Raw genomic sequence first — 21,648 nt, 5'->3', positions numbered from 1 at the left:
AACTTGGCTTTTTCTGTTTTCCTAATTGGTGGTGTATTAGTGTTTAGGGCCTGGTTTAATATTTGTAGTGTTGCCTTTTTATAGGCAGAGTTTCTATTTTATTTATTTATTTGAAAGTATTTATATCCTGCACCCTCCAAAGTTCGAGGCGGGTTATAACAACACATACATAATGTTTATAACATAAAAATAAGTCTTAAAATAACAAACAGATTTAAATAAAGTTAAAAATTATCAACATAAAAATGTAAAAGAATAAAACAAGTCAAGACGAACATAAGTCATGGAAGGCTTGCAGAAAATGATAGTGTTTGTTCTATTTGAGTGTATGCATAATGTAGGTGTAACTTTGTGTGGATTAGTTTGTGTGCATTATTGCAGATCCTGGTACTATGTTAGGTGCTATCTCTCTGTTTCCATTTCTCCAGGTTTGCACTGCACGCAGAGGGGCTTTTTTGGGTTTCCATTCCAATTTCTGTCTCCATAGTTGTAATTTGTGGTCTTTCTGTACTTGGTGAAGGTCGATTTTTGTGTGTATGACCGAGATGAGGTATGTAACTAGCATTTGGACTAGTAAAATACCTCACCTTCGGGCCGATACAGTAAAGTCCGCGGGAGAGCGGGCAAACGCCCGCTCTCCTGTGCGCGCGATTCAGCATGCAAATTAGGCCCAGCGGTAAAAACAGGTAAAAGGAGGCGCTAGGGACACTAGCGCGTCCCTAGCGCCTGCTTTTGGACCGGAGCAGCAGCTGTCAGCGGGTTTGACAGCCGATGCTCAATTTTGCCGGTGTCGGTTCTCGAGCCCGCTGACAGCCATGGGTTCGGAAACTGGACGCCGGCAAAATTGAGCATCCGGTTTTCGACCCGCAAGCCGATTTCAAATTTTTTTTTTCACTTTTGGTAACTTTCGGGACCTCCGACTTAATATCGCCATGATATTAAGTCGGAGGGTGCACAGAAAAGCAGTTTTTACTGCTTTTCTGTGCACTTTCCCGGTGCCCAAAGGTAGGCGCTAATTTCTGAAAGTAAAATGTGCGGCTTGACTGCACATTTTCCTTTCTGAATCGCGCGGGAATACCTAATAGGGTCATCAACATGCATTTGCATGTTGCGGGCGCTATTAGGTTCGAGGGGGTTGGACGCGTGTTTTCAGCCCCTTACTGAATAAGGGGTAATGCTAGCGCGTCAAAAACGCGCGTCCAATTGCGGGTTAACAGTGCACTCCGTCGGAGCGCACTGTACTGTATCGGCCCGCTTATTTGCTGTGTTTTCACAATAGGTGGTGAACTGATGTCTTTTTGTAAGCAGGGCTATTGTGCCTGGAAGTAGAGGGAGTTTGTGTTGCTGTTACTGGCGATAACACCAGAATATCTTTCTTGTATGGTGAGTTGTACGGGGAATGTTCTAGTTCTGCTTTATACCCATTGTTGAGGGGTGGGGTTCCTGGGAATACAAAGTGTACATTTACATTTAGCCTTGTGAGTGTCATGTGTGTCCCGACAGAAAAAAAGGTTGAGAACCAGTGGTTTAGCCCATATCAAAATTACTGCTATCAACCTTTTTAAAGGGTGAGCAGCCTTCTTGATAATTCAGATATTGCTGTTTGAATGTGCTTTGCTTTTGGACTTGGCTGTAGAAACATTCCTGCACTTTTTCCTCAACATCTGCGTTATCAGTACCCCAGACTGTAAAAGTCAGGGCCCTGACTTTTCCCCCTCCCCCAACCATTGAAGTGGAGAGTGATGTTGCAGTTGTGTCAAAATCATGAAAGATAATTTAAGGCCAATTAGGGATAACAGCTGCCGCTCAATGCAGGTTACCCCATGCATCATTTTCTTCATTTCCACCTCTAGCCTTTAGGGATCCACAATGTTTATCCCATGCCTATCTGAATTTGTTTACCTTTTTCATCTTCACCATCTGTTCCGGAAGAGGAGGTGGTCTCTTTTGGGTACCTAAGCCCAAAAGAGAATTCCTGCCATTTATTCAGAAATGAAGGGAAGATAGTTCTACAGCATCTGGTCTGATTTCCCCACTCTCTTCTGAGAGCAGCCACACTGTGGTGTCATAGAAAGCTTCCAGACTACTCCCTTTCATCGGGATGGGATTTGTCATAATGTTCACTGGTTCGTGCTGTTTATTTTTATTACATTTCATGGCATCATCATAAAGGGGTCGTATGTGTAAAATCGGGATCTACATACATATGAGCCTTTGTGTGTGGTAAGCAAGTTTTCAGAAAGTCGGAAGCAAACGGCACAGGACAAGGTTTGTAAGTTCACGCACAGGTTGATATTTTGTAAGCGGTATGCACACATACATTACAAAACTTACATTCAGGCTTTTGCATCTACTGAGTCACAAAAATGAAATTGCACTTGTCTTCCATCTGCAGCTTTTGGGTGAGAGGTCTAGGTTAAGTGGAGAGTCTATGTGAACTGGGGGAATTGTCAGCAAACTGATGAAACAAGTACTGTAAGTTCTTTCAGATGTGGCGTATGTGCACATTTTATAAATTTCTGTGTCCACACATAATCTGAGGGTAATTACATGCACAGGGCAAAATTATTTCCCACATAAAACATATGTGTGGACTTTTATAAAACAGGTGCCTACATTTAAAAACTTGTACGCTTTCAGAGCAGAAATACCCGATATTTAATAAGCTGTGTGACTTCCGCCATACAGGTTATAAAATGTAGCCTTAACCTTAGGTGCACTGATTTATTGAAAATTACCCTCCTCATGACCAACTCACAGTCTAAAGCAGAGAATTAAAAGAAAGCATCCAAACATCAAGAAGCTCATTTAATAACAACTCACTTAACTTACACATTTCAAAAATGCATCAGTTTTGCCAAACTTCAAAATGACCTTATGCACTTAAGCTTGCTTTGAAAATTATCCAGAATATACACCAACTCACACAAAAAGTTAAAACTCCTTTTGGCAGAGTGGAACATGTATATGTTAATTTATGTGCATCCTATTTAAAACCAAAAGTGTGCATATAAATCCCAGTTCTCCCCTGGCAACTCCTATGTTCTGTGCACATAAAAGTATTGCTTCAGATACAAACCTAGATTGTAACCCTCTTGGGATAGGGAAATACCTACAGTACCTGAATGTAATCCGCTTTGAAGTGCTGAAAAAAGTGTGAAAAGTAGAATATAAAAATCTAAATAAATAAATATGCAAAATCAGACTAAAGACATGCTTTAATATGCACAACTCCAGTGCATAAACCTGTATTTTATGTGTGCAAATGACTTTGAAAATTATCTTCCAAAAGCAAACTCACAATCTTGTAATAGAGATAACCAGAGAAAACAAACAAACTTCTTACAGAATCTGAAATCTAGAACAGCTCATTACAATCCTGAGGATAGCAAATGTTGCTTACCTGTAACAGGTGTTCTCACAGGACAGCAGGATGTTAGTTCTCACATATGGGTGACATCACAGGATGGAGCCCAATCACGGAACACTTCTGTCAAAGTTTCCAGAACTTTGACTGGCCCCTATTGGGCATGCCCAGCATGGCACTAACCCTGCACCCAGCAGGGATCCCCCTTCAGTCTTGTTAAAAAGCTATAGGTAGTGCCGAAAATAAAATAAGAAAACGTTACGAACCCAACACCGCGGGGCGGCGGGCGGGTTTCGAGAGGACTAACATCCTGCTGTCCTGTGAGAACACCTGTTACAGGTAAGCAACATTTGCTTTCTCACAGGACAAGCAGGATGGTAGTCCTCACATATGGGTGAGTACCGAGCTGAGGATGTCCGAGTATGCACCAAATGTACTCAGGCGTGCAAGGCACTAGGCCTGGGATGAAATTTGGCCGAGGGCATCCTGAACCCCACCGGGCAGGCGGAAGGGTGTTGCTATGTCATGTTGTAAATAGGTTGCGCAAGACAGACTGGCCAAAGATGGAATCTTGTCTTCCGGCTTTGTCTAAGCAATAATGGGCTGTAAAGGTATGGAGAGAACTCCAGGTGGTAGCCCTGCAAATGTCAGGAAGGACACCAAGCGTAGGTGTGCTACTGAAGTCGCCATGGCCCTCACAGAATGTGCTTTAACACGGTCTTGAAGTGGAATGTCCGCTTGCTGATAGCAAAAGGATATGCAGTCCGCCAACCAGGAGGAGAGAGTCTGTTTACCCACAGGCTGCCCCAATTTGATAGGATGAAAAGAGACAAACAATTGAGTGCTTTTCCTGTGGGCAGCTGTACGGTCTAGGTAGAATGCTAGAGCCAGTTTGCAGTCAAGGGTATGCAGAGCCTGCTCTCCTGGATAGGAATGGGGCCTGGGAGAAAAGGTAGGTAGTATAATGGATTGACTGAGATTAAACTCCGAAACTACCTTAGGCAAGAATTTAGGGTGAGTGCGGAGTACTGCCCGGTCTTTCAGAAGTTTAATGTAAGGCGGATAGGTAACTAGAGCCTGTAATTCACTAACTCTGCAAGCTGAAGTGATTGCCAAAAGGAATATCACTTTCCATGTGAGATAGCAAAGTTCACAGGATTAAAGAGGCTTGAATGGTGGTTTCATGAGCCGACCCAAAACCAGGTTGAGGTCCCAAGAAGGGGCTGGAGGGCGCAGTGGAGGCTTGAGGTGAAGCAAGCTCTTCAGAAAACGTGTTACAAGGGGTTGTACTGAAATAGGAAAACCCCTGACACCTTTATGGAAGGTGGCTACTGCACTGACATGCATACTGATGGAGGAAGCTTTTAGACCTGACTCTGACAAGTGCCAGAGATAGTCCAGAAACTTCGTGATTGGACAGGTAAAGGGGTCAAGGGACTGAGAAGAGCACCATGATGTAAACCTGGTCCATTTGTAAGAATACGATTTTCTCATGGAAGGCTTCCATGAAGCAATCAGGACATGGGAAACTGGTTCAGAAAGGTTAAGTGGCTGAAGGATTAACCTTTCAACATCCATGCCGTCAGGGACAAGGCTTGAAGACTGGGGTGGCATGGGCACCCGCCGTTTTGAGTGATTAGAAGCGGGTCCTTTCCCAAGGGAATGTGCCTGCGAATGGAGAGATCATGAAGTATTGGAAACCACACTTGGCGCGGCCAGTGAGGTGTCTTAGATAATAACCACCGCTATTACTAGCAACGGTAACATGGAATAGACTTAGTTTTTGGGTACTTGCCAGGTTCTTATGGTCTGGATTGGCCACTGTTGGAAACAGGATACTGGGCTTGATGGACCCTTGGTCTGACCCAGTATGGGGAAAAAAAAAATAAAAAATCATGGTTCCCTTGTCCTGTCGTAATTTCACGAGAGTCTTCGAGAGAAGTGGAAGTGGAGGGAATGCATATAGGAAACTGGTTGTCCATGAGAGGGAGGACGCATCTCTTAGCTGATAGTGTTGGCTGCGAGTGAGAGAGCAGACATTGTCTACTTTGCGATTTTGAGGTGATGCAAAGAGGTCTATTTGAGATAACCCCATTATTGGAAGATCGAGTTCGCTACTGAGGGGTTGAGAGACCACTCGTGTGGTTGAAAGGTGCGACTCAGCTTGTCTGCCAACACATTGTCCACTCCCGGCAAGTAGGTGGCCCTGAGGTACATTGAGTGGGAGAGGGCCTCCGCCCATATTTGCGCAGCTTCCTGACACAGAAGGTAGGAGCCCGTCCCTCCCTGTTTGTTGATGTACCAAATGGCCACCTGGTTGTCCACCTGGATCAGGATGACTTGATTGGAGAGGCGATCCTGAAATACCCTGAGAGCATATCTGATTGCTCGAAGCTCCAGGAAATTTATTTGGTGTTTGGTTTCCTCTGGAGACCAAGATCCTGTGTCTGCAGATCGGCCACGTGGGCTCCCTAGCCGAGGTTGGAAGCATCAGTGGTGAGAGTTATTTGAGGGTCTGGAGCCTGGAAGGGCAAGCCTTGGAGGAGATTGACCTGATTTCTTCACCAGGCGAGAGACTGACGGAGTGAGTCAGTTACGTGGACAATGGTCGACAGGGGCTGAATGGATTGAGTCCACTGTGACCTTAGAGTCCACTGCATGACTCTCATGGCCAAGCGAGCCATTGGGGTGACCTGAACTGAGGACGCCATGTGTCCCAGGAGGATGAGAAAGTGGTGTGCAGTCGTGGAGTGCTGAGACTGCAGCTGGTGTGCAAGAGACACGAGAGTGAGAGCTCGCTGTCGAGGCAGAAAAGCCTTTGCCTGCAAGGCGTCCAAGTCTGCCCCAATGAACGATAAGGTTTGAGATGGGACTAAGTAGGATTTGTTGTAGTTGACGAGAAATCCGAGCGAAATTAGAGTGTGTAAGGTAAGATGTAGGGACGACAGAGCAGCTTGCTGAGTGGGAGCCCTGATTAACCAATCGTCTAGATAGGGGTAGACGTGAACACCTTGAGTCCTGAGGAAGGCTGCAACTACGATGAGGCATTTTGTGAAGACTCGTGATGCAGACGCAAGGCCAAATGAAAGCATTCGGTACTGATAGTGCTTGGGGCCTACTAGAAACCTCAGGTATTTGCGATGGTATGGAATTATCGCGATATGAGTGTACGCTTCCTGGAGGTCTAGAGAGCAGAGCCAGTCTCCTCTTTGTAGAAGAGGAAGAAGAGAGCCCAAGGTTACCATTTTGAACTTCTCTCGCTGGAGGTACTTGTTGAGGGCACCCCCCCGATTTTTTTGGGATTAGAAAGTACCGGGAATAGAACCCTAGGCCGTGCTGAGAGTAGGGTACTGGTTCTATTGCCTTAGACTGGAGGAGGAGGGAGACCTCCTGTTCCAGAAGGATGGAGTGATCGGATGTTCTCCACGTCGGTAGAGGTGGGCAGTCCGGTGGAATGGAGAGAAAATTTGGATGATAACCCTGAGCAATTATCGCCAGGACCCACTGGTCTGAGGTGATCGAGTGCTACCTGTTGTTGAAATGGCACTATCGACCTCCCACTGGTATGTGGGGCAATGGAAGCTGGCTGCTGCTCTCTATGCAGGAGTCAAAAACAGGAAGCAGGACCTGGTTGAGGAGCTGTTTGCGGTTTTTGTTTTTGTGTCTGACGAGACTGGGTTTTTTGAAATGGTCTCGTAGAACGGGTTTCTAGCTGGTGGTGGGTAAGATTTCTTTGGGCAGAAGAATGACTTCTTAGAATCCTTTCGAAAGGGCTGTTTTGAAGAGTACTCAGAAGGCATCAGAGAGAGCTGTCTTAGGGTATCATGATGGTCCTTGAGTTCCGCCAACATTCGTTGAATCTGCTCGCCAAACAGATTATCTCCTACACAAGGCAGGTCGGATATTCTGTCTTGTACTTTAGGGCGAAGGTCCGAAGGCTTGAGCCAGGCCCATCGTCTTGCTGAGAAAGCAGCTGCAGATACCCTGGCAGCAGTGTCAAAGATATCGTAAGATGATCTGATCTCATGCTTGCCTGCCTCAAAACCCTTGTTTACTAGGGTTTGGAGTTGATCTTGAAATTGCTGAGGCAGGGAGTCTGTCAAGGCTTGTATCTGCTTAAATAAGACCCTATTATATTGGGTCTTACAGAGCTGATAAGAGGCAATTCTGGAGATGAGCATTTATCCCTGGAAGACACGGCGACCAATGACATCTAGAAATTTCTGTTCCTTGCCTGGGGGAAAGGAAGTGTGAGGTTTTCATCTCCTTGCTCTTTTCTGGGCAGATTCTACAACCACAGATTGGTGATCCAATTGAGGTTTGTGAAAGCCTGAAGCAGACTGTACGAGATAGGTGGTGTCAGCTTTCTTGACTGGAGCAACAGAGCCAGGATATTCCCAGTTCTTTTTGAGGAGATCCAGAAGAACCTGGTGGATAGGGTTGGAGGTTATTTCCTTGGGAGCATCCAGGAATTGTAGCAACTCCATCATTTGATGCCTATCATCCTGTCTATCTGTAATTGGAAGGGAACCAATTCAGATATCTCCTTCACAAAATTTATAAAGGAAAGGTCCTCTGGAGGAGAACGCTTTCTGCCTTCCGTAGGTGAAGGTGGTGAAGGCAAATCATCAGTGTCTAGTGAAGAATCATCAGTCCAGGTATCATAGGGATCAGCATCTGCTCCTCTAGGTACTAGAGGAGGACGGGGCGGTGGGATCCCTGAAGGTCCTGGTCTAGGCTCCAAAGGACTCGAAGGAATAACCGGAGGCACCGATGAAGGCATCGAAGGCACCGGTGCAGGCATCGATGGATGGATCGGTGGCTCCGACGGACTTATCGGCATCGATGGCTGAGGCATCGGCAGAACTCCCGATGGAGGGATGCGGAACGGTGTTTCTCCTCCCGATGACAAAGTAAGTGGGGAGGGCACCGGAGCCATCAGTGACCTAGGGTCCATCGGTGGAAAAGCGGCCATGAGCGCTTCCATCCTCGAGAGCAGCGGTGCCAACGCTGCTGGAATCGCGGTTCCGCAATTGGTACCGGTGTTGGTGCCAGAGGAACTTGGAGTCGATGGCCTCCTGAACCATCCGGTCCAGTTCTTCTCAGAGACCTGGAGCGCGCAGCCCCGGCTCCGGAACAGAAGGAGGAGGCAGAGGCATAGCCAGAGAGACCACCATTAAAAGCGGAGTCGCGGCTCCCGATACCCTATCGGATGAGGGTTGCCTCGGTGACCCAGTCGCCGAAAAGATCGGTGCCTTTTCTGGACGGGATTTCTTCGACGGTGGCTCGGATGATGGCGAGGTCGATGATTTTGCTCCCTCCATGGTCCGAGATTTCGATGCCGGTGGCGATGTTTATCTCTACGATCCCCACGGTCCTGAGGGGGAGTAGAGGGTGTTAAAGGCCGAGAATATGTTGATGCCAGATGGTCACCGGCCGGAGGTCGATACTGGCACGAAGTTGACTGTGCCGGTTCTGACGACGTCGATGCAATAGATGGTGTCGGGGTTTGAAAACGGAAGAGAAGTTCCATCTTCTCCATTCTGGCCTTGCGACCTTTTGGTGTCATTAGGGCACATTTGGTGCAGGTTAGGACATCGTGCTCACATTCGAGACACATTACACAGACTTTGTGGGGGTCTGTGATGGACATGGTGCGATAACAGTCCGGGCACCGGTGGAACCCCGACGCCATGGCCATGAAAAAATTGAGCTGCGGTACGGTCGACGGCCAGTAGGCCGCGAGGGCCAAACTCGACGGTAATAGACGGAAAATAGGTAAAAAACTTACCGGAGTACCGCGGCTTGAAAAAGTTGAAGGAGGGACCCCTGTGGGGTAAATTAAATTTTAGTAATTCTGTGAGGAAAATTCCTGTCAGGAATCTCTGCAGAGCTCCTTAACCCCGTGGCTACTGCTGCGCGGAAAAAAAAAGACTGAAGGGGGGGGCCCCTGCTGCCTGCAGGGTTAGTGTCATGCTGGGCATGCCCAGTAGGGGCCAGTCAAAGTTCTGGAAACTCTGACAGAAGTGTTCGGTGATTGGGCTCCATCCTGTGATGTCACCCATATGTGAGGACTACCATCCTGCTTGTCCTGTGAGAAGAGGAGCTACAATCAGAGAACCAAATAAAACCAAAGCCTTGGCACCAGTTAGGGCCAGAGATGATACTCCTAGACTAAAAACCCTGAAACATAATTAACTAATTTGGATAAATTAAACAAACTATACTAACTTTAAAATCAGTAAGAATGCAGTGAATCTACTGATAAAAGCTATGGTTTAACAGTTTCCTGATCAGAAGAAAATCAGTTTCTAATCAGGTTGCCATTGGCAAAGGGTTTTACAAAAATGGAACTGCAAACAGAGCGGCAACTTTGTGGCTAAGGGGAAGGAATCTTGAGGAAAGCCCAGAGATGATCTTGGCAACCATGATGGAACAGAACTCACCATTATATCCAAATAGGAAACAAGTTCAGGAACTATCTTGAGTCTCTTGTTTCTTTTCCATAAGTTTATCAATTAAGTGCCCATAAGCAAACATATCATATAACCACAAAACAATATCACAATTACAACTAGCAAATATGGCTTGAGAATATAATCTTAAACAATTGCCAAAAGATATACCATATTAGGTTTTATAGTTACACATAAATATTGCCATGACAGCAACAAACACAGAACATCTCACCTACTCATCATACACAATTACTTGTTTCCAGAACCCACCAGGGCCGGTGCAAGGGGATTAGGCATCCCAAGCGCCTTCTGCCTTGCACCTGCTCTCCCCGCCACGCTGCTACCCGATCTCGGCCCTGATTGAGCTGGGTCGCGAGCAGGTTGGCTGCTGCTCACGGCCGCTGAAACTCTACTCCTCCTCCTTGCTGTTGCTCGTGGCCCCCCCCAAGGCTTGCACCCCCTAATGGTCGGTGCCCTAGGCCCAGGCCTAGTGATTCCACCGGCCCTGGAACCCACCAATTATAGATCAAAACCAGTATTTTATAAAACTCTGACAGGTTCTTAACTAATCCTTGGCTGCTTTCCTCTTCTCATACGGAACATCTAATCACTCATCTTGAAAGCAGTCAATCATTTCTTGATACCAAGTCAACATAGGAGAAGGAGAATCTTTGATCCAAAACTTAAAAATACAAAATTTAGCCACTAAAATAGCAATTTCAACAAGCTTCATATATCCTGTGATAACAGTCATCCAATAAAGAAAGGATAAAAATAAAAGCTCACCACTAAATGGTGGTTCAACCAAGACCAAAACCATTCTTTCAAAAAAGGATAGAATGTTTTCCAGGAAACTGAGTAACTTTGGTATGTAATTTTGTTTTATGCACAATGGGCCATTTTCCATATGACATTTAGCACATAAAGCTGTTTCATTTCATGTATTAAAACTTAATAACCTGCTGGATAAATGCGTTATCCAAGAGGCCTTACAATAAAAAAGACAATCATAATTTCTAGTAAAAATAAACATAACCATTATTCTCCATTTATATGCTTTCACTTAATCTATAACAGTGGTGTAAAATGCAGCTCTTGAAATTTAGAATCAGTTCAACCTTTGAAAGCACTGTCAAAAAACTGTCATTTCATTTTCATTTATTAAAATATATTAATCGCTTAACACAAAAAAATTGGTCTAAGTGATTTACAATAAAACATACATAAAATAATATAATTACATCAGATACAAACAAAATAATGACAAATTCTTCAAGAACAATAAAATAATAATAAGAGAAAAAAAATACAAAAAGGGAGTCTGTATTAAACAGAAAATATCAAGAACATAATATAGAGTAACATTACCATCATCGCATATTCAGAATTAGCTATAGGCATGGTGTAGGAGGAAGCTTTTGAGTGAACACCTAAATTTCTTCAGATTTTCCTGTACATGAACCTCATAGGGTAAGGAGTTACAGGTAGAGGGAGCAGCTACAGAAAAAGCAGTTTCTCGTGTTGAAGAAAGATGGGTATAACGAACAGAAGGTATATCAAGTAAACCAAGCTGAGATGACCTTAATTGACGGGTTGGCTGATATATTCTTAGTAGGGCATTAGTCCAGGGAGGAGAATTGGGACTAAGGAGTTTGTAGACAGTCATGGCAATTTGGTATTTCTGCAGACCGAAAGCTTTTCAGAGATGCAAGCAAGTCTATGGAGCATGTCAATAGCTGAAATTTGTACTAATATGAGAGAGTGCTGCTTTGAATCCCTACAGATCTGATTGAATCTTCCAATGTACAACTCTGAAACAAACTGGAAGAATGTATTCTCAAGTTCCACTTAAGTAGGATAACTTTCAAACAACTGTGCATGGCGGCATATATGCATGTTTGTGGCCAGGTGTATATTTGCTATAGTATTTTATAATACACGCATATGCTATATGTGCGTAATTCTACCACAAAACATTCACCTGCACGTAGGACTCCACACAAATACATGCAATGCACTGAAGCCACACATATCAATGGACTGAACTCATACTTTTGCTACCTATTTGAGATATATGCGTGCAAGTAAACCAGGGCTTACACGCATAAGTCGGCCAATTTTAAAATGTGCCAGCTTTGAGAAAATTAAGTAGTTTACAAATTAGTTCTGCAGTTTGCCCAGTCCTTCTCCAGGACTGCCCCTCCCCCCCCTGCACTGCAGCCCTTTTAATGCAGGTATACAGCTGTTTTCCCATGTAAAAAGGTTTGAAAATGGTCCTAATGGTGTCCTCTGAATGCAAGAGACATGTATAGCAGCAGAACCAACGAGCGCAGGGAAGTGGGAAGAAATCAATAGAGACTCTGAGGACTGCTCATCCCAAACAACAAAAAAGATCTTACCTTTTCACAATATTTGCCAGTTCTTTGAAGAAGTGCTTCTCGTCAGCAGCGTAGGTGATGTCCAGCCCTGTAAGCCCGGATCTAACCAGTAATGGAGCCTGCTCTCTGCTGCCTAGGAGATAAATACAAAAAATAAAAGAGTAAAACTCTTAGGGGCTCCCAAACTGCATAGCTGGTTCCTGGAAGATACTGATGGGTTATGACAAAGCTCCAACCTGATCACTCAAGCAGTGAAACAGAACAGCAGCTTGCAAAGTGCATTTAAAGCTGTGAACTGCTTTGCATTCTGAAAGTATTTTATTTTGTGCAGATCACTTTAAGATTTGTGATTTCTTGTTTGCTTAGCTCAGACTTGGTTTCCTTGTTTCGGATCGAACCTTTACCAGCTCAGTGCCTAATGTTATGCGTAAAAAGAACACAGCTAGGGCTTAATCTATTGCTACTGTTGTAACAGAAACAGAGAATATGACAGCAGATAAGGACTTTAAGACCCATCTTGTCTGCCCAATTTCATTATTGGTTGATCTTTGGTTCATCTCTTGCGTCACCATGACTATTTTATGTATTTATGTATTTTTAAAATTCACAAATCCAATATAAAATTGACCAGAGTGGCTTACAAATAGACCCTCATAAAATCACAAACATGGTTATTCCAGGTTTTTTTGAATCCTGTTACCATTTTTGCCTCCAACAGCTCCACTGAGAAATGATTTCACACCCTTCCAAAGAAGTATTTTCTGAAGTTGCTCTCAAGTCTTAGCATCTTGGAGCTTCATACCATGAGCTCTTACTCTAGAGAGTACTTTCCAATGTTTCATGTACACTGTCTCTACCTTTCATGCATCTGAATGTCTACCATTTCCCTCCATCTCTTCTCCTCTCCAGGGTAATAATAGATAAGGTACTTAGGTCTCTTTTCATAGGGATTTTGTTTAGACCTGCACTTTTCTAGTAGCCGCTTTGAACTAACTCTATGCTTTTAGATCTGTTTGGAAGTATGGCCTCCAGAACTGGCCACAATACTCTAGATGAAGTCTCACCAAAGATCTATATAGAGGCATTAACGCCTCCCTTTATTTCTGCTAATTATGCACCCAAGCATGCTCTAGCCATCAGCTTATCATTCAGTTTCGCTAATTTGAGGTCAACAGATATGATCACATTGAAGTGTCTCTCCTGGTTGGTGTACATCAGTGTCCTACTCCCAATCACGTACTTTTCTCCCTGAGATTCCTGCTTCCCAAATGCAGGACTCTACACTTTTTTGCACGTAATCTTAACTGTCAAGTTCTCAATCAGTCCTCAGGTTTTGTCAGATCATGTCTCATTCTATCTATTCCCTCAGAGGTGTCCAGGCTGTCCAGCAGAAGGGCAAACTTTTCTTTCTAACTCCTCCGCAATGTTACTCTAAAGAAATGAAACAGAACCAGCTCCAAGAGAGATCCTTGAGGTCCTCCACTAATCACCATTCTTTCCTAAGTGTGTCAGAGTGAAGTCATTTCCCAGCATCTTATATTGATTATTACTCAGTTTCTAATCTAGCCAACCACCTTTGACCCCACCCTGAGGCTGCTCAGTTTATTCATTAGCCTCCTTTGTGGAACAGTATCAAAGCCTTGCTAAAATATAAGTACACCATATCAAAAAACTGTATTTATTCTATAATCACTCTTCCAAAGGTTGCTCAAGGAAATGTACAATAAAAACAGAAAATATAAATACAATATAAAACAAAATGTGCTAAAGAACTAAGGGGTCGATTTTAAAAAGTCCGCGCGGTTCATTGCGCACAACCAGTTTTTGTGTGTGTAGCCCTTTGAAAATTTACTTGTAAGTATATAATAATGTCCTGACTTAGCACAAGCATAAAAAGCCACTCCAAAAATACATAAGATCAAAATGATAAAATCAATGACCAAGATCTGGCCTATAATATCTAGAATATATGCCAAAATATAAAATCTGATTGGTCTGACCATCTCCCTTTGACAAAACCATAGTGCCTCTGGATCCTCCCATCCTGTTGGGATTCAACACACTTCACAATCTTTTCATTTAGTAGAGATTCTACCAATTTACCCACCACTGGCTAACCGGCATGTCATTTTCCACCACCTCCTCATTATCAATCTTATGAAGACGGACACCATTTGCCCTAAAGTCCCAGAAACCTATTCCAGTCTCCATTGAACAGATCCATCAATAGACACAACAGAACAATGATGAGCTATCTTAATATCCTCAAATGTATCCCAATTTCCTCCAAAGGTATGTCTGCTTTCAGCTCTGTACAAACCCTTTACTGTAAGCCATGTGGTCCGCTTTGTCTCCCTACAATGAACACTATACAAAAGTATTTTAGTGTTTCTACTTTTTTCTTGTTGTTCTCCACACATTTCTCTTTTTCTCCTGTCAGTCTTACAAGCCCATCTCTGCAATTCCAGTTTCCTTTTCCTCTTAGTTTTATTTATTTTCCTAACATTGAGCCTGATTTCCTAAGGCTTTTCTCCCAATGTGCAGGAAAAATGCATTGTAAATGAGATCCAAAGATTTGTAGCCCTAAATATAACTCCTCCCAATTTATCCCACTGTTCTACTATTATAGAAAGATTTTCCTCTTTGCCAGCATTTCCTCAAGGTAATCCCAAATTTTAACAAAGTCAGTATTCTGGAAGTCCAGGCCACTGTCTTTTGTGCAACTCTGTTCCACTTTGATTCTTTTCTGGTAATCGCTGGAGCTCAGATGAACACCTATCTGGACACGTTCCCCACTCATAGATACCAGGGTCTAATATTGCCATCTTCCTTGTAGCTTCTGTTACCATTTGTCTAAAGAGTACACTTGAAGGGACTCCAGATCTTTCTACTTCTAGCCAAGTTCACAAATGGGATACTCCAATCCACATTTGAAGATTAAAAACCCCACCAGCAACATCACTCCTTTCACTGCAAATCTTATATATGTCATTGATTAGATCTCTAGCCAGCTCTTCCACCAGTGCCAGAGATCTGTAGATTACTCTGGTCTAGATGAAAGTACCAATATGACCTATAGCCAATGTTCACTCTAATTTACATACTGTATCTCCTAGGTGGGATGGGGTGTAAGTGTGGGGTACCCTACTATTGTACATGTAAGTACACGTAAGGAGAGGGGGATCGACCATCATGTGTCTATACCCCGCCGTCAGCATGCTGTTTCTATTTTAGTGCTGCCACCTGGTACCCACACTCCGGCCTTCTCCCTATTTTTTCCATCTTTCTCTTCATTACCATTCCTTCTCACTCCTCTGTAGTTTTTTCACACTTCTTTCAGGTCTCACCTAATCTTTTCACTCCATTTTCTTCTCTCCTACCCTTCCATTCTTTTTTCTTCCCATTCCTCCACCATCTTTTCTTATTCCACATCAATTTTTATCTTTAAAATGCCTTTTCCCATCTCTCCAAATCTCTCTTCCTTCTGCCCCAGCTTCCAGACTTTCCTCCCATCCCAGTATCTTCCCCTACTTCTTTCCATCCATTTGAGCAGCATTTATTTCAAAAACGTGAATTCTGTAATTTCCAGCAGCGCAGTTCAATGTGGATAATATACATGTATAACAAGCATTCAATCTATGCAACCCAACAAAATGGCTTACAAAAATAGGACATCAATTAAACTAAAACTTTTAAAAAACTTGTAGAGAACAATTAAAATCCAATCTAACCATACGCTTGCTGGAAGAACTTAAAGGTGAATTTTAAAAGCTGTGTGCCGAAACTAGGGTATGCGCACCAAGCAGATTTTAAAAGCTGGCTGGATACGCACGTACTTGTCGCTGCATGCACAAATGAAAAGTTCGAAAAAAAAGAGCAGGGCATGATCTGGGCAGGGTATGAATGTCCCTGGATTTAAAACTGAAATTAGCACGTAACTACTCACGTGAACTGGTGTGCACGAGGTCCTCTGCCATGTAACTTTACTTCTGCTATGGATGATGTGTAACTTATAAAACAAAAAAATCTAGACAGCTCAGAGGGGTTGTAAGGGTCAAGTCCTACTGGGGGGGAAAGAAGGGTATTAAATAAACTATCCCTCAACTGGGTGAACTGGGAATGAACTGGGAAAACCAGCAATGCGGCGGTACGTGCCTTTTAAAATCCTGACAGTGTGTGCACTGTCAGGCTCTTTTATAACATGCGTGCATATATGCATGTATGTTATAAAATGGCTGAGTTCCTGGTCATGGGTCGAAGAACGTGCGCACATGTGCACCCGCGTGCCAATTTGAAAGTTACCATCCCTGCTTTTAATTTCTTTCTGAATTTTAGGTAATGCATGCCATTTTGCATTTCATTTGATACAAACATTCCACATCGCTGCCCCTGCATCAGATAACGCTCTATTATGAATTTCTTCTATTTTACAATCAGGGGATCACGTGATGTGCTGAGCCGTGAGGACGTGCGGACCTCAGGCTCTCAGGCCCCCCCACCCATCGCGGCCCATCGCAGCGCGAAAATTGCTTTTCGTCCTTCTTTTGAGCTTTACCCGGTCCTAATTGCATGTCCTCCATCCGCACCTGGTGCAAGCACTCGCCGGTAATGACCACCAAAGGAGGGAGGAGAGAAAAAGACAAACTGCGGGCTCCCGAAGCTAAAATGGCGAACAACGGCGCGGGTGAGTCGGCCCCGGACCCCCCCGGCCCTAACTCTCATGGACATTAAGGCCGCTATCAAAGAGGCACTCGATGAAAAATGGTCCTTGCTACACGCGGAGCTGGGGGAGGTCCGGGACTCTATTGCGGCACTGCAGCCCCGTCTTGATCAGCTTGAGGCGCGGGTGTCGGGGGTGGAAGATGGCGCCGGGGCAGTGTCGAGCAACGTGGCGAATCACGCGAAACTACTTACGGCGCTCACACAAAAGGTGGAGGACTTGGAGAACCGTGCCCGTCGGGACAATTTGAGGTTCCTGGGCTTTGCAGAAGATATTGCTGAAACAACACTTTGCCCCTTACTTGAGGCCTGGTTACCGGAGGCCCTAGAGCTGCCTGCGCTCAGCGGGAAATTGGTGGTAGAGAGAGCACACCGGCTAGGCTCCCGTCCTGCTGCTCCGGGCCAGCCACGCTTAATTATCGCTAAAATCTTAAACTCAGCCCATAAAGCTGAGATCTGGCGGGCGTCCCGTAATAAATCGCCGCTCACATATCAAGGCAAAACTATACGGATTTTCCAGGACTTCTCCTCTGCAGTCTCTGAGGCCCGGCGGCGTTTCTCGCCTCTCTGCACTGCGCTTCACAACCGAGGGGTAAAGTTTTCCCTCCTGTACCCGGCTCGCCTTCGGCTGTGGCACGACAACGCTGCTCACACCTTTGACTCTCCGGATCAAGCTCAGCAATTTGTTGACAAGCTGCCTTGAGAGAGCCCGGAGCAGGCCGTGTGCTATCCAACACACCCATGGAGTGGTGGTGCTTCTACTGTCCACAATCGAGGAGTTTTTTTTTTTTTAAACTGACTTTTTGCTGTACCAGGCCTGGGCTGCAGTATGTTTGTGCGTTTTTCTGGGGTCTGGTTACACTGCACCTGACTGCTGGCTGTGGTCCTACAGGCCTACAGTGTACAATTCCTTTGGTTGTGGACCTGTGAGTGGGCGTCCAGTTGACGCAGAGTTAGCTTTTATTGTATGTTGTTTGCAATTAAGAGTTGTTCATGTTAATTTCCAACTGGGGTGGACCTGTACACATCTCTACGGATCTCTAGCCTTCTTTATGAAGGCACGGGTGGTGGGAACGTGGGGACAGGGAACTGGGGCACCACAGGTGTCAGGGGGGGGGAAGGGTAGGGGGGCGGAAGGGAGGAGGGTGCGGGGAAGGGTCGTAGTGGGGTGGGGGGTTTGGAAGGGGAGGGACGGGGCGACCATGTACAAATGTGGGGGTTTTGTGTAATGGAGGTGAATGTATTTTTTGTATTGACTCAGGGAGGCCTATGGATGGGGAGGGTGTCTGGCTTGCTCTTGAGCGCCCAGTTGCAGTACGGGGGGGCCTCGGCTGGGAGGGCCCTCTCCGTTCTAATTATATCACACTTTATGGTTTCTATACCTGTAGTTGTCTATCATGAGTAAACCCACAAAGTTACTCTCTTGGAATGTGTGCGGTCTTCACTCGCCCATCAAGCGCATGAAAGTGCTCTCCTTGCTTAAAAGACAATCCGCGGAGGTGGCTTTCTTACAGGAGACCCACTTAACGGATGACGAGCATGCAAAGCTTCGTAGGACCTGGGTGGGAGAGGTACGGTATGCCTCGGCCTCCTCCAAATCAGCGGGGGTGGCTATTCTATTCCACAAACAGCTCCCCATTACCATCCGCACGGAAATTAAGGACCCCCTAGGGCGTTATATCATTTTGGTCACAGACCTGTTTAACTGCACGGTGGTATTTTGTAATGTTTATGCGCCCAATACCTATGATCCCCGTTTTTATAGGGGTCTGTTTACGCATCTATTACCCTACCTATCAGACATCTTGATTGTTGGAGGGGACTTTAACACAGTCCGAGACCCTCAGGTGGATGCCTCCCGGAGCCGGGGATGGGATTCGGGTGCCGGGAGGGGTCCCACATTGTTGGAATCCCAATTACAACTCCTTGATGTTTGGAGGACGTTGCACCCGATGGAGCGTGACTTTACGCATCTCTCGAGGGCACATGGTTCCTTTGCTAGACTTGACTATTTCCTTATGAGTACGCACGCTTTCCATCGTATACAGGAGGCGGGCATTGAGAGCATAGTTGTTTCAGACCATGCCCCGGTGTGGATGGAGGTGAGGTTTCAGCCACCCGCCGCGTCGCAACGACACTGGCGCTATCCCTATTACCTAGCCCGGGATGAGAAGTTCAAGGAATTTCTCATACTTAAGTGGCAAGGCTAGAAGTCACCCGAAAACGAGCCTTCTCAGTTGCAGGACCCATTTTATGGAATTCCCTTCCCAACCCTCTTCGTTCAATTTCAAATCCTTCCCATTTCAAAAAATCACTCAAAACTTATCTTTTTCAATTAGCATTTAAAACACCCACTCCAGAATAAACATAAAGTCGCATTCACCCCTTCATTTACAGTCACCATCATACTTCTCAACTCGTTTTCATTTCATTTCCCCTCCCTTCCTTTGCTTCCCAACCGTTCCCTACTTTTTGGACACACTCTGTCATTTCTCTACCCCCTTCCCTTCCCCCCCCCCCCTATATTATTAGAAAAGTCCCTCGGCAACAGTTTTTATATTTTTATTTATTTTATTAAACACGTGTTTATTTTTAGCCGGAATTCGTTCCGGCTATTAAGCAATTTTATGTATTTTTAATTTTATTTAATTATTACCTTTTTCTTTTTATTCTTTTATTTTATTATTTTTCTCCAATGTAAACCACTTTGACAAAATCTAATTTTATAAAGTGGTATATAAATTCCTTTAAATAAAATAAAATAAAATAAAAAAAATGTGGCCAATAACCATATTCATGAAACTCAACCCATTTTATTTTGGAATACCGCTAAAGCGGTTTTACGCGGCAAAATTATATCTTATACTGCCCAGCGGCGTAGGGTCCTGGACCGCCGCATTCTGGACCTGAGCGCACAGGCGCGGCGGGCCAGGGTCACTTGGATCCGTTCCCATTTGGCGGCAGACAAGGCTATATATCTGACTAGCCAGCACGCTCTCAATGCTCTGCTACATCAACGTGCGAAGAAAAGTTATCTATATTATCAATACAAATTATATCAGTACAGTAATAAGGCAGGAAAACTGATGTCTAATCTAATAAAATCCACCAGGCGCAGCCGCTATATTCCGGCACTCCGCACATCATCTGGGACGGTGGTTCGGGATACCCCCACTATTTTAAAGAGTTTTAGGGATTTTTACTCCTCGCTGTATTCCTCTGAGGGGGGGGACCCGGGTGATTGTCAAAGGTTTTGTGAGGGCTTGTCCCTCCCCCAGCTGACCCTTGCACGGAAGGAGATGCTTAACGCTCCTATTTCCCAGATAGAAGTTTCCGCGGCCATCCACAGTTCTAAGGCTTTCAAGGCCCCAGGCCCCGATGGGTTCTCCGCGGAATTCTTTAAATTATTACGGGAGTCTGTGTCCCAATCATTAGCGCTGGCTTTTACAGAGTTGGTGGGTCGGGGCTCCTTTCATGCCCATGATAACTTGGCCCATATTATCCTGATACCCAAGCCTGGAGGGGACCCCTTACTGACTGCCTCGTATCGCCCCATATCCCTGTTAAATTATGATCATAAATTACTGGCTAGGATTTTGGCGGAGAGATTGGCTACCTGCATGTCTTCTTTAGTTGGGGAAAATCAGGCGGGTTTTGTACGCCAAAGATATGCCTTGTCTAACATCCGTAAGATCCTAGCGGCTATGACTCTGAGCCAACGAATGTCCTGCCCTTACCCTTGCTATCAGTTTTGACGCTGAAAAAGCGTTCGACAGGGTGGAATGGAGGTATTTGTTTTATGTTTTGCAACACATGGGTTTTGAGGGTTTCTTTTTGCGGGCCATTCAGCTTTTATATACAGCCCCTCGAGCTCGCATCGTGGCTAATGGCTCGCAATCGGAGGAGTTTGTGGTAGAAAGGGGGACCAGACAGGGATGCCCGCTTTCTCCTCTCCTCTTCCTGCTGCAATTGGAGCCCCTGCTACACAAGATCGATGACACTCGGGAGGTCCGGGGTCTTTATATGGAATCTGGGATTTTTAAATATGTGGCCTTTGCAGACGACTTACTTATTTTCCTCACCCATCCCCGCACATCCCTGCCGCCACTCTTACAGTTGTTAGGGACCTTCGGGACCTTTTCTGGGTTTCGGCTTAATGAGGCCAAATCCTTTGCCTTGGCCTATCTGCCCACATTGAGAGACACTTGGGGGGCTGGGTTTCCGTTCCAATGGGCTGGAGATACTATTCGTTATCTGGGGGTATACCTTCCCTCGAACCCAGACTTAGTCTACCATGCTAATGTACCCCGACTCCTTCATCTCACACAAACCACGCTTACCACATGGAGGTCTCTCCCTCTCTCATTAACGGGACGAGTTGCCTTGTTTAAAATGGTACTGCTCCCCAAGTGGCTTTACTTATTGCAGAACTTACCGTTATTTTTGCATAAACGAGACATTGCCCGTATAGAGGGAGTCCTGCGCCGTTTCCTGTGGAGGGGTGGCCGGTCTAGGCTTCCCCTCCGGTGGCTACAAAATGCTTGGGGGGGTGGTGGGCTGGGGGTGCCTGACCTCGCCCATTATAATCTTGCCTGTAATATGCGGATTCTACGCAATTGGTTACAGGGCACCTCCCATTATGCTCCCCTGTCCTTGGATCGGACCCTGCTATATCCACTGACTCCTGCTTACGTGTTGCAGGCCAGAGCGTGTTGTCTCCCTTTTG

At 45.2% G+C, this 21,648-nt stretch overlaps 1 protein-coding gene across 2 annotated transcripts in view; it reads right to left on the bottom strand.

Annotated features, from left to right (window-relative positions):
• REV3L (REV3 like, DNA directed polymerase zeta catalytic subunit) overlaps window positions 1–21,648 on the bottom strand; it is a 720,104-nt gene that overhangs the window by 229,760 nt on the left and 468,696 nt on the right. For both annotated transcript variants that reach the window (XM_029595253.1, XM_029595254.1), the window contains exon 18: window positions 12,225–12,336. In XM_029595253.1, coding sequence (XP_029451113.1) covers window positions 12,225–12,336 — 112 coding nt within the window. The remainder of the gene's footprint in view (window positions 1–12,224; window positions 12,337–21,648) is intronic.

Source organism: Rhinatrema bivittatum, chromosome 3 (genome assembly GCF_901001135.1).
Source record: "Rhinatrema bivittatum chromosome 3, aRhiBiv1.1, whole genome shotgun sequence".
In the NCBI taxonomy this organism is placed as follows: Eukaryota; Metazoa; Chordata; class Amphibia; order Gymnophiona; family Rhinatrematidae; genus Rhinatrema; species Rhinatrema bivittatum.
This window is presented reverse-complemented; position numbering and strand designations above follow the sequence as displayed.